Source organism: Eptesicus fuscus, chromosome 23, assembly GCF_027574615.1.
Source record: "Eptesicus fuscus isolate TK198812 chromosome 23, DD_ASM_mEF_20220401, whole genome shotgun sequence".
NCBI classification, from domain to species: Eukaryota; Metazoa; Chordata; class Mammalia; order Chiroptera; family Vespertilionidae; genus Eptesicus; species Eptesicus fuscus.
Genome location: NC_072495.1, coordinates 28371972 through 28384783, shown reverse-complemented (window position 1 = coordinate 28384783; position 12812 = coordinate 28371972). Strand labels below are relative to the sequence as shown.

General features: G+C 63.4%; 1 protein-coding gene across 1 annotated transcript in view; it reads left to right on the top strand.

Moving 5' to 3' along the window:
* The first annotated feature begins 5430 nt into the window (after positions 1-5430).
* The window catches only part of RIMBP2 (RIMS binding protein 2), a 34157-nt gene continuing 26775 nt past the window's right edge, over positions 5431-12812 (top strand). The window contains exons 1-2 of the mRNA XM_054712547.1: positions 5431-5633; positions 6879-6983. Coding sequence (XP_054568522.1) covers positions 6882-6983 — 102 coding nt within the window. The 5' untranslated portion in view covers positions 5431-5633; positions 6879-6881. The remainder of the gene's footprint in view (positions 5634-6878; positions 6984-12812) is intronic.

The window sequence follows — 12812 nt, the reverse complement described above, 5'->3', positions numbered from 1 at the left end:
CCGTCCAGATGTTTCCTCGCGGACCTGAGCTGGAGAGGTGTCCTCCATGGCGTTTTCAGAGGTTGTGGATTTGGGGGAACGCCTTTAACTTTGCACTCGCTTGCTTTTTTCTCGATTCCTTTATTCTAATGCTAACCGTGTCGAGTCACACTCGACATCCGAGTGCAAAGGTTAAAGTCATATCCAGGGGCACCCTACCGGCGTGGCTCAGTGGTTGAGCGTCGACCTATGAACCAGGAGGTCAGGGTTCGATTCCTGGTCAGGGCCCGGGCCCAGGTTGCAGGCTCGATCCCCGGCGTGAGGCCTGCAGGAGGCAGCCGGTCCATGATTCTCTCTCATCATGGATGTTTCTCTCACTCTCTCCCTCTCTTTTCTCTCTGAAATCAATAAAAAATATGTATATTTTTAAAAGAAAAATAAACGCTCCTGGAGATGGAGGTGGAGACGGGGGTGACCTACGGGTGGAGAAACCGAGGACGGGGTGCACCCCAGAGGCGGGGAGAGGTCGGGAGTGGGCTCTACCCTAGTCATTGTGGGGGGACCGGTGGGGGGGCGGCTGCCGTGGAGGGGGGGGGTCCTGCAGGCCTCCAGGGGCCTCCTGGGGAGGGTGCCTCCCGGGCCCCTCGGGCACAACCCCAAGGCCAGCGTGCCTTCTGCAGGCGCCTTGTTCCTGACGCCGCCCAGTCCCCGCATCCAGGGCTGGGCGTGCGACCTGCTGGCCAGCCAGGGCTGTCCTGTGCCCGGTTGGTAACCAGGCAACGGCGCGCCGGCCCCGGCAGATGCCCTGCGGAGAGCCGCCAGCCGCCCTGCAGACCAGGCTTCCGAGCGAGCGAGAGGCTGATAAGGGAGCTTGATTTTTAACCCGCGGCCTCGGCCCACGTCTGGTTCCCATGGCGACGTGGCTGGTTTGAGGCGGGACCCACGCTAATGGGTCGCCATGGAGAGAGGTGCTGGCGCGTTTCCTGCTTCCCCGCGCGGTGCCAGGCCCGACCCAGAGCGGCCGAGTCCTGAGCCCCCTGGATGGGCTGCCGGCTGCTCAGAGGCACTCGTGCCCCCTGTGAAAGGCGGGTGGCGGGGGGGGGTTAGGTCTCTGCGGCTGGGGTCCTCAGGGGCGGAGGGTGGCGTGGGCGTGCGGGGACAGCAGTGTTCCAGGCAGGAGGGCACGGGGACAGGGGCTCCCGGGGTCAGGGTAACTGGTTTGTGACGCAGCTGTCCCCCGGGGAGCGGCCCACGCTGTCCGTCTGTCTGTCTGCCCGTGGTCCGTGCGACTCATTACGACATGCACTCCTCGAGGGCAGGGAGCTGGCCCTCATGCCTGTTCCCAACCCCCGGTGTGTCTCTCTGACAGCAGGAAGCACACGTGTGATTGGATGATGGAATGAACACAATGTTTGGGAAAAGCATCGACCCCCCCCCCCCCCGCCTCCACCCCCCAGTTTTGCCAATTTGATGCCACAGTTTGAAGGTAGCTTCCTATGAAGCAATTTAACAAAACCGAAACTTCGTTGGCAAGAAAGCGGTTAATGTCTGGCTTTTATTTTTTTATCTGTTTACTGATTGATTTCAGAGAGAGGAAGAGGGGGGAGAGAGAGAAACATCCATGATGAGAGAGAATCGTGGACCGGCTGCCTCCTGCACGCCCCCTGCTGGTGGGGATCCAGCCTGCAACCCCGGTACATGCCCTTCACCAGAATCGAACCTGGGACTTTTCAGTCCACAGGCAGACGTTCTATCCACTGAGCCAAACCAGCTAGGGCTATAGATGCGATTTGATATGTGGGCTGTTTTGTTGTATGGACAACAAGCTTCAAAACCTCATATGTCAAATTTTCTGAAGGTGTTAACATCATGGATATTTTTACGCTTAAAAATGTTGAATTTCGTGCCCAAAAAAAGAGCATTTGCGGGAAGTTTTAATTCATTACTTCATTTTGAAGAAAAGTGCTGCTGAAAGTGATCGTATAGTTCGGGAAGCTTATGGTGAACATGCTCCATCTCAAGACACGTGTGAGCGCTGGTTTAAACGCTTTAAAAGGGATGATTTCGACGTGAAAGACAAAGAACGTCCAGGTCAACCGGAAAAGTTGGAAGACCAACAATGACCAGCATTATTGGATGAAGATGCGTGTCAAACTCAAAAACAACTCCCAGAAAGATTACACGTTGCTCAGCAAACAATTTCTGATCGTTTACAAGCAATGGGAAAGATTTTAAAGGAAGGAAAATGGGTGCCACATCAACTGAACGAAAGACAAATGGAAAACCGAAAAGTCATCAGTAGAGTGTTGCTTCAACGGCACGAGAGAAAGTCTTTTTTGCATGGAATTGTGACTGGCGATGAAAAGTGGGTTTATTTTGAGAATCCCAAATACTGATTGCAGTGGCTGAGCATGGACCTAGGAACCAGGAGGTCACGGTTTGATTCCCGGTCGGCCCGGGTTGAGGGCTTGAATCGCAGTGGGGGGCGTGCAGGGGGGAGCCGATCCATGACTCTCTCTCATCGTGGATGTTCCTCTCTCCCTCTCCCTTCCCCTCTGACATCAATAAAAATATATATTAAAAATGAAAGTGAAACGGTGAATTGGGGGAAGTGTGAGGATCGTGCAACAGGCCAGGCAGGAGGGCCAGGTGGGGACTGCGGCCCCCAGGCCCTGCAGGCCGTGTTGGGGCGACAGCCACAGGGGGAGACGCGATGGGTGTGAGGGGCGGGCCCCCCGGGCTCCCGGGCCGACAGGAAGAGCAGCTCAGCCCGCCTGGAGCAGACGGACCGAGAGGCCACCGGGCGGAGCCGCCTGCCCTGCCCGGGCACTCGGTGCGGCTCCTGGCCGCTTCTCTCCACAGGAAGGTCTTTATCTGCCGCCGCGGCACCTGCCGATGGCAGCGGGACCCGTTGCTTAGGGCCCGGCTGTCACTTACGGGCTGCGGCGTGCACACATGCCTCCTGGCTCCTGTGCGGCCCCGGCTGCTGGCAGAGGCCATGCCAGTCTGTGCCAGCCCTGTGCCAGCTCCATGCCAGCTCCCTCCTCCCTCCTCTCTCCCTCCCGCCTCCCTTCCTCCCTCCCTCCTCCTCCCTCCCTCCTCACTCCTCCCTCCTCCCTCCCCCTCTCGCACCTTCAAGGCTGAGTAATATTCCTTCCTGCGGCTGGACCTCCGCTGTTTACCCGCCTCGGGCCCGTGGACACTGGCGTGGACGCTTTCTCCCGTCTCCCCAGCACGATGCAGGAGGCAGCCCCTCTGGGGGTCACGCGGGACCCCTAGACCCATCCAGATCCAGCTCGTGGGGATTCGGTGCCTGGGAGGGCGGAGAGGCAGGCCCGGGGCACGTGGGGCTGAAGGTCCGTCCGTCCGTCCGTCCGCCCGCCCGCCCGCGACCGTCTGGCTCCGTCGAGCTGCTTCCCACCGGCCCGGTCTCCTGCCGACGGAAGCCGCTCCGGAGGGTCTTGTGGGTCATTGTTTCCGCGGAGGAAGCGCTCCGTGTTTCTCAGGCGGCGGGGAAGTGCTTGGAGACAGCCCCGTGTTGTTCGACACGGACGGCCCATCTGTCCGGCGTCCAGGCGCTAAGGAGGCTCCCGAGCGTCTTCCTCACGCTCGGCTCGCAGATCAGAGGCTCGGCGTTGGGGGCTCTGACGGGTTTTCCGCTCGTTCTGAACTCTCCCACACTTCATACGTTTCCTACGGCGAGCATGTCTTACTCCGCCAATCAGAGCAGGTTATTAATAAAAAGGCAGTTCAGCCCTGGCCGGGGTGGCTCAGTGGATAGAGCAATGGCCTGCGGACTGAAGGGTCCCGGGTTCGATTCCCGATCAAGGCACAGGCCCGGGTGGTGGGCTCCATCCCCAGCAGGGGGCGTGCAGGAGGCAGCCGATCCATGGTTCTCTCTCTTCATGGATGTTTCTCTCTCACCCTCTCCCTTCCTCTCTGAAATCAGTAAAAATATATTAAAAAAATGAATGAAAAGGCAGTTCAGAAAAGTGTACAAAACACCTTCCAAATTCTGGGGAGTCTGACAGGCACCGGTGGAGGAAGCGGGGAAGACGGGACCCGTTTGAGATTTAGAATGAAAATGGGATAGAAAACGTACCAGTTGTTACAAAACTTCCTGAAACTTAAAAAGTAAATGTTTTTATTGACGTCAGAGAGGAAGGGAGAGGGAGCGAGAGAAACATCCATGAGGAGAGAGAATCACAGATCGGCTGCCTCCTGCTCGCCCCCTGCTGGGGATCAAGTCACAATCTGGGCCTGTGCCCCGACCGGGAATCGAACCCGGGACCCTTCGGTCCACAGGCTGGCACTCTATCCACTGAGCCACACCAGCCGGGGCTGCCCTGCAGAGCTTGAGCCGGGGAACGGGAGCCCCTGGTGGGCAGGAGAGAGCGGAAGCCAAGCCCCCGGGAAGCGCTGTCCTTTCTAACGAGACATAAATCACCCCGGACGCTCCCACGTTCCCACGGGCACCCAGCGTCTTTATGGCCGTGTTATTCTGGAAAGGTCCTCGGAGGCTCGTTCTTGACGTTAACAAAGTTGCCGCTGGTAAGTTCTCCCCCGCCCATTAGCCGGCGGCGGGCGCGGCGCCCAGCGCGATGGTCGGTCCTCGGGCGGAACCTCTGTCGGTGCCGCTTCCCACCATAAGGTCTCTCCGCGTTGTTTCCTGTCCCTTTCCCATCAGTACTCAGGGCTGCCTTCTTGCATCGTTTTTATTTTTTCATTTTTAAAAATTGATTTTAGAGCCATGGCCGGTGTGCCTCAGTGGATAGAGCATCAGCCTGTGGACGGAAGGGTCCCGGGTTCCATTCCCGGTCAGGGCACAGGCCCGGGTTGCGGGCTCCATCCCAGCGGGGGGCGTGCAGGAGGCAGCCGATCCATGATTCTCTCATCATTGATGTTTCTCTCTCTCTCTCCCTCTCCTTTCTTCTCTGAAATCAATAAAAATGTATTTTAAAAATCTGATTTTATAGAGCAAGGAAGAGAAACACACATGGGCTGCCTCCTGCACGCCCCCTCTGGGCATGGAGCCCACAGCCCGGGCCTGGGCCCCGACCAGGAATCAAACTGGGGACTTCTTGGGGCACAGACGACACCCCACCAGCGGAGCCACGCCGGCCGGGGGCTCCCACCGGACTCTTCCCGACCGAGCCCCACCAGGTCCCCGGGCACGGGGGCGTCCCCTCACGTGCGCTTCCCTTTTGTTGTAGGAAAATGAGCAGAAGGACGCCGCCCAGGGAGCGCCTCGCCTGAGACCCAGCATGCAGGCCTTCCCGCCAGGGCCCGGCCGCTGCACCCGGTAACACCCCCATCCACAGGCCCCCCATCGGGAGGCGGGGAGGGCGCCTGGGACCCAGCCACTCTGCTCTCACCTCGTTGTTTCTCTCTGTCTCTCCCTCTCCCTCCCACGGTCTCTAAACATCGACGGGGGAATGTCCTCAGGTGAGGATGAACAAAAAATAAAAATAAAAAGAAAGACAGAAAAGCAGTGCTTCCCGGCCCCGTGAGCAGCCTCCCTCCCGCCCTCCTCGCTCCCGGCAGGTAGGGACGGAGCATGCCCGGCTTCGCCACGCGCCGCTCACCGCCGTGACCAGGGAGCGCCGCCCGCCCGGCCGCGAGCCAAGCTGGAGAACCTAGAGCAGGTCCTGAAGGTAGGACCCCCCCCCCTCAGCTTCCCAGGGTCCCCGCGAGCTCCTGAGCGGAAAAGGGGGGACCCTCCCAGGACGCCTTCGCCAGGCGGGGCTCTCTGGCTGCTCACCCTTGGACGGTATGAACAGCCGTGAACGGCAACACGCGAGTGTTTCTGGAAGCGATTCCCGTAAAAGCAGTTATGTATTTGCGTTTCTGAGGACGTTAAACAGCTGGGCGGGGGGGGGGGGGGGGGGGGCAGCCGTCCTGGATGGCAGTGAGGTGGCCGCTGCATTAGTTTTTCTTAAAAAAAAAAAAAAAAAAAATATAATATATATATATATATAATAAAAAAAAATATATATCTCCCTGGCTGGCTTGGCTCAGTGGATAGAGCGTCGGCCTGTGGACTGAAGGGTCCCAGGTTTGATTCCAGCCAAGAGCACAGGCCCGGGTTGCGGGCTCCATCCTCAGCAGGGGGCATGTAGGAGGCAGCTGATCGATGATTCTCTTTCATCACTGATGTTTCTCTCTCTCTCCCTTCCTCTCTGAAGTCAATAAAGATATATATATATATGTATATTTCATTGATTTCAGGGAGAGAGGGAGAGGGAGAGAGAAACATCCATGATGAGAGAGAATCATGGATCGGCTGCCGCCTGCACGCCCCCCACTGGGGATGGAGCCCGCAACCCAGGCATGTGGCCTGACCGGGAATCGAACCGTGACCTCCTGGTTCCTGGGTCGACGCTCAGCCAGAGCCATGATGCCGGGTGTGGCTGTAATCGGCTCCAGGGAGAAACGCCGAGAACAGCCGGAGAATACACACAGAAAATGAGGAAAAGAGGGCTGTTCACCTTCGCCCGCCCGGGAGCCTGTAGCTCTTGCATTTAAAACGAAAAAAGAGCCCTGGCTGGTGTGGCTCAGTGGATAGAGCCTCGGCCTGGGGACTGAAGGTCTGGGGTTCGATTCCGGTCAAGGGCACGGGCCTTGGCTGCAGGCTCCTCCCTGGCCCGGGCCCTGGTCAGGGCACATGCCCGGGTTGTGGCTCGATCCCCAATTGAGGGCGTGCAGGAGGCAGATCGATCGATCAATCAATCAATCAATCAATCAAATGTAAACTGGAAGAACCTGGGGTGGAAGCCTCGCTAGTGCCAGGGTTTCCCTGATGGTCCCGCGGCCCTCACCCTCCGGGCGGGGAGTCGGGGTCTCCCTGGCACGTGGCAGGGCTCCCCCGTGCCCCCGCCTGACCTGCCCTGTCCCCGCAGCACATGCGCGAGGCCGCGGAGAGGCGGCAGCAGCTGGAGCTGGAGCATGAGCAGGCCCTGGCTGTCCTCAACGCCAAGCAGCAGGAGATCGACCTTCTGCAGAAGGTGGGGGGCCGGGGGGGGGGCCGGAGGGGGGCAGAGGGGGGCGGGGGGAGGGGGGAGGTGGCGAGGGGGCCGGCGCCTGGCAGGCTCCGAGCCGAGTTGTCCCTGGTGCTCTCTCCTGGCTCCTCGCTGACCTGCTCGTTTCTTTTTATTTTATTTTAAAACTGCCGGTTCATCGTAGGAGAAATGATGGTTTGTCTCCTAAGAACAGAACTGCTACTCTTTTTAAAAAAATACTGTTTTCAGAGAGGAAGGGAGGGAGAGAGAGAGAGAAACATCCGTGATGAGAGAGAATCATGGACCGGCTGCCTCCTGCTCGCCCCCCACTGGGGACCGGACCTGTGCCCCGACCGGGGACCCAACCGTGACCTCCGGGGTCATAGGTCGGCGCGGCGGCGCGGCTGGGGAAATATTTGTAGTGTGGTCTGAGAGAGAGAGAGAGAGAGAGAGAGACAGAGAGAGAGACAGACAGACAGACAGACAGACAGACAGGCGGGGGCAGGAAGGCGGGGACTGGGCAGCTCTGAGCCTGCACCCCAGCAGCTGGGACAGGAGGCGGGGCTGACAGTCAAGTCCTGCCCCACCTCGACAAGCCATGGCCCCCTGCCTCTCCCCAGACACGCAGGGCACCCCTCTTTCGGAGCCGGGGCCTGGGGTGCCGGGCACGGTCCTCTCCCATTTCCTTCCCAAAGCCGGGGGTCCCCCCCTCCCAGTCCCTCCCCCTCTGGGCCGCCTGCACCCCACACGGGCGCCTCCTCACACGGACCCTCCCCCACACGGACCCTCCCCCACAGCCCCGGTCTCTGACCTCAGAGTAAAGGGCGCTCCGGCGCCACCTGCAGGGCCCTGCGCCCGAGGCCACCGCGGTGCTCAGTCAGGAGGCCTGTCCCCGCCATTCCGTCCGGCAGCGCCAGGTGGGCCCGAGGCAATATCCTGTGAGATGTTATCCAGGCCGCGCCATCACCTCATCTCCCCGCGGCCGGGGCACCGGCACCGCCATCACCTCATCTCCCCGGAAGCCGCCCTGCGTCTGAGGCGGAGAAGCTGGCGGGAGGCCACTGGGCGGCTGTATGGACCCTGCGCCCAGCGCCCAGCAGGCGCCGTCCAATTCCTGAGCTCCCTCTTCCCGCCTTCATCTTTGTCTCTGTGGTGGGCACACGGCGCCTCCCCACACGGACCCTCCCCACACGGACCCTCCCCCACACGGACCCTTCTTCACACGGACCCTCCCCACACGGACCCTCCTCACACGGACCCTCCCCCACACGGACCCTCCACACACGGACCCTCCTCACACGGCGCCTCCCCACACGGACCCTCCCTCACACGGACCCTCCCCACACGGACCCTCCTCACACGGCGCCTCCCCACACGGACCCTCCCCCACACAGACCCTCCCCACACGGACCCTCCCCACACGGACCCTCCCCCACACGGACCCTCCCCCACACGGACCCTTCCTCACACGGACCCTCCCCCACACGGACCCTTCCTCACACGGACCCTCCCCACACGGACCCTCCCTCACACGGACCCTCCCCCACACGGACCCTCCCCCACACGGACCCTTCCTCACACGGACCCTCCCCCACACGGACCCTTCCTCACACGGACCCTCCCCCACACGGACCCCCCCTCACACGGACCCTCCCCCACACGGACCCTTCTTCACACGGACCCTCCCCACACGGACCCTCCCCCACACGGACCCTTCCTCACACGGACCCTCCCCACACGGACCCTCCCCACACGGCGCCTCCCCACACGGACCCTCCCCCACACAGACCCTCCCCACACGGACCCTCCCCACACGGACCCTCCCCCACACGGACCCTCCCCCACACGGACCCTTCCTCACACGGACCCTCCCCACACGGACCCTCCCCCACACGGACCCTCCCCCACACGGACCCTCCCCCACACGGACCCTTCCTCACACGGACCCTCCCCCACACGGACCCTTCCTCACACGGACCCTCCCCACACGGACCCTTCCTCACACGGACCCTTCCTCACACGGACCCTCCCCCACACAGACCCTCCCCACACGGACCCTTCCTCACACGGACCCTCCCCCACACGGACCCTCCCTCACACGGACCCTCCCCCACACGGACCCTCCCCCACACGGACCCTCCCCCACACGGACCCCCCATCACACGGACCCTCCCCCACACGGACCCTCCCCCACACGGACCCTTCTTCACACGGACCCTCCCCCACACGGACCCTCCCCCACACGGACCCGCCCCACACGGACCCTCCCCCACACAGACCCTCCCCCACACAGACCCTCCCCCACACGGCGCCTCCCCACACGGACCCTCCCCCACACGGACCCTCCCCCACACGGACCCTCCCCCACACAGACCCTCCTCACACGGACCCTTCTTCACACGGACCCTCCCCACACGGACCCTTCCCCACACGGACCCTCCCCCACACGGACCCTCCCCACACGGACCCTCCTTCACACGGACCCTCCCCACACGGACCTTCCCCACACGGACCCTCCCCCACACGGACCCTCCTCACACGGACCCTCCTCACACGGACCCTTCTTCACACGGACCCTCCCCCACACGGACCCTCCCCACACGGACCCTCCCCCACACGGACCCTCCCCCACATGGACCCTCCTCACACGGACCCTTCTTCACACGGACCCTCCCCCACACGGACCTTCCCCACACGGACCCTTCCCCACACGGACCCTCCCCCACACGGACCCTCCCCCACACGGACCCTTCTTCACACGGACCCTCCCCCACACGGACCTTCCCCACACGGACCCTTCCCCACACGGACCCTTCCCCACACGGACCCTTCCCCACACGGACCCTCCCCCACACGGACCTCCCCCACACGGACCCTTCCCCACACGGACCCTTCCCCACACGGACCCTCCCCCACACGGACCCTCCTTCACACGGACCCTCCCCCACACGGACCCTCCCCACACGGACCCTCCTCACACGGACCCTCCCCCACACGGACCCTCCCCCACACGGACCCTTCTTCACACGGACCTTCCCCCACACGGACCTTCCCCACACGGACCCTCCCCCACACGGACCCTTCCCACACGGACCTTCCTCACACGGACCCTTCCCCACACGGACCCTCCCCCACACGGACCCTTCTTCACACGGACCCTCCTCACACGGACCTTCCCCACACGGACCCTCCCCCACACGGACCTTCCCCCACACGGACCCTCCTCACACGGACCCTCCTCACACGGACCCTCCTCACACGGACCCTCCCCCACACGGACCCTTCCCCACACGGACCCTCCCCCACACGGACCCTCCTCACAGGACCCTCCTCACAGGACCCTTCCCCACACGGACCCTTCTTCACACGGACCCTCCTCACACGGACCCTCCCCCACACGGACCCTCCCCCACACGGACCCTCCCCACACGGACCCTCCCCCACACGGACCCTCCTCACACGGACCCTCCCCCACACGGACCCTCCCCACACGGACCCTCCCCACACGGACCCTCCCCACACGGACCCTCCCCCACACGGACCCTCCCCACACGGACCCTTCCCCACACGGACCCTCCCCACACGGACCCTCCCTCACACGGACCCTCCCCCACACGGACCCTCCCCCACACGGACCCTCCCCCACACGGACCCTCCCCCACACGGACCCTCCCCCACACGGACCCTCCTCACACGGACCCTCCTCACACGGACCCTCCCCCACACGGACCCTTCCCCACACGGACCCTCCCCCACACGGACCCTCCTCACACGGACCCTTCCTCACACGGACCCTCCTCACACGGACCCTCCTCACAGGACCCTCCTCACAGGACCCTCCTCACAGGACCCTCCTCACACGGACCCTTCCCCACACGGACCCTCCTCACACGGACCCTCCTCAACGGACCCTCCCCACACGGACCCTCCCCACACGGACCCTCCCCCACACGGACCCTCCCCCACACGGACCCTTCTTCACACGGACCCTCCCCCACACGGACCCTCCCCACACGGACCCTCCTCACACGGACCCTCCCCCACACGGACCCTCCCCCACACGGACCCTCCCCCACACGGACCCTCCCCACACGGACCCTCCCCACACGGACCCTCCCCCACACGGACCCTCCCCACACGGACCCTTCCTCACACGGACCCTCCCCCACACGGACCCTCCCCCACACGGACCCTCCCCCACACGGACCCCCCCCCACACGGACCCTCCCCCACACGGACCCTCCCCACACGGACCCTCCCCACACGGACCCTCCCCCACACGGACCCTCCTCACACGGACCCTCCTCACAGGACCCTTTCCCACACGGACCCTTCCCCACACGGACCCTCCCCCACACGGACCCTCCCCACACGGACCCTCCCCCACACGGACCCTCCTCACACGGACCCTCCCCACACGGACCCTCCCCACACGGACCCTCCTCACACGGACCCTCCCCACACGGACCCTCCCCACACGGACCCTCCCCACACGGACCCTCCCCCACACGGACCCTCCCCCACACGGACCCTCCCCCACACGGACCCTTCTTCACACGGACCCTCCCCCACACGGACCCTCCCCACCCGGACCCTCCCCCACGAGGACCCTCCCCACACGGACCCTCCCCCACACGGACCCTCCTCACACGGACCCTCCCCGGTGCAGGGAGCGGAGAGACAGGAAGAAGGAAATACCAACAGGCCAGGTTGCTGCTCAGTCTTTGTTGGTTTGTTGGTTTTGGTTCTTCCTTCACCCGAGGATGTGACCCCATCGATGTTTTAGAGAAAAAGAGACAGACAGACAGACAGAGGAAACCTCAGGGGAGAGAGACACAGCGATGGCTGCCTCCTGCACCTGCTCCGACCGGGGCCCGAGGAGGAGCCTGCAGCCGAGGTTGGGGCCTTGACAGAATGGCACCCGGGACCCCTTCCATCCACCATCCACCATCCACCATCCACCATCACCCATCACCCATCCATCCCGGCTGGTTCCCAGGTTGGGGGGCCCTTCGAGGCGCCCGTGTGTCCGGCCCGGCGTCCGGAACGGTGGCTACAGGACGTCTGTCCGCCCGCTCTGCCTCCCCCGAAGCCGCCCCTGACCTTTCACGGCCTCCCGGCCGCACCCCGAGCCTCCCGTGCCGGTCCCTCCCGGGCCACGGTGTCCCTCGGAAACCGTCCTCGGAAACCGTGTGAGGGAGCTGTGGCTCCCGCCTCGGGGGACTCGGCCCGACCGTGTTCACGGTTCATTCTAACCGTCTCCGCGGAGGCCCGCACGGCCGGCCAGTGTGGAAGGAGCCCAGGAACACGGCCCCGGCGCTCGGTCGGAGCCGGAAACCACGCCGTGGCTGCCCGCTCGGCGGCGCTCCGTGGCCGCTCCGTGAGCTGTAGCTTCCCCTCCCGCCGGGGAGACGGGGCGGCGGCGGGCGGGTTACCACGTCCCCCCGTGTGCCCCGCGGCCGGCCTCTCCCCGTGTCGCGTGCGTCGTCGCTTTTGCTGTGAAAGGAGCCCGCCTAAGCCCTCGGAGACGGAGCCGCGTTCAAGGACGGGAATTGGCCGCCCGCGTTCTGGTCACGGCCGCTGGGAAGCCTCGTTTGAACAAACAGAACGGGGGGCGTGGGGGGGCCCAGCGCGTGGGGGGCCAGGCCCCCCTCCCGGCTCTGGACGCCCCCAGGGAGGCGCGGGGTGTCAGTCACTGTCCTCCAGGCCCGAGAGAACATCCTCCTTCAGACGGAGACTTTTCACTTTATTTCTTATTTTTCCTGATTGACTTTTAGAGAGAGGACGGGAGAGGGAGAGAGAAACATCCGTGATGAGAGAGAATCACTGCTCGGC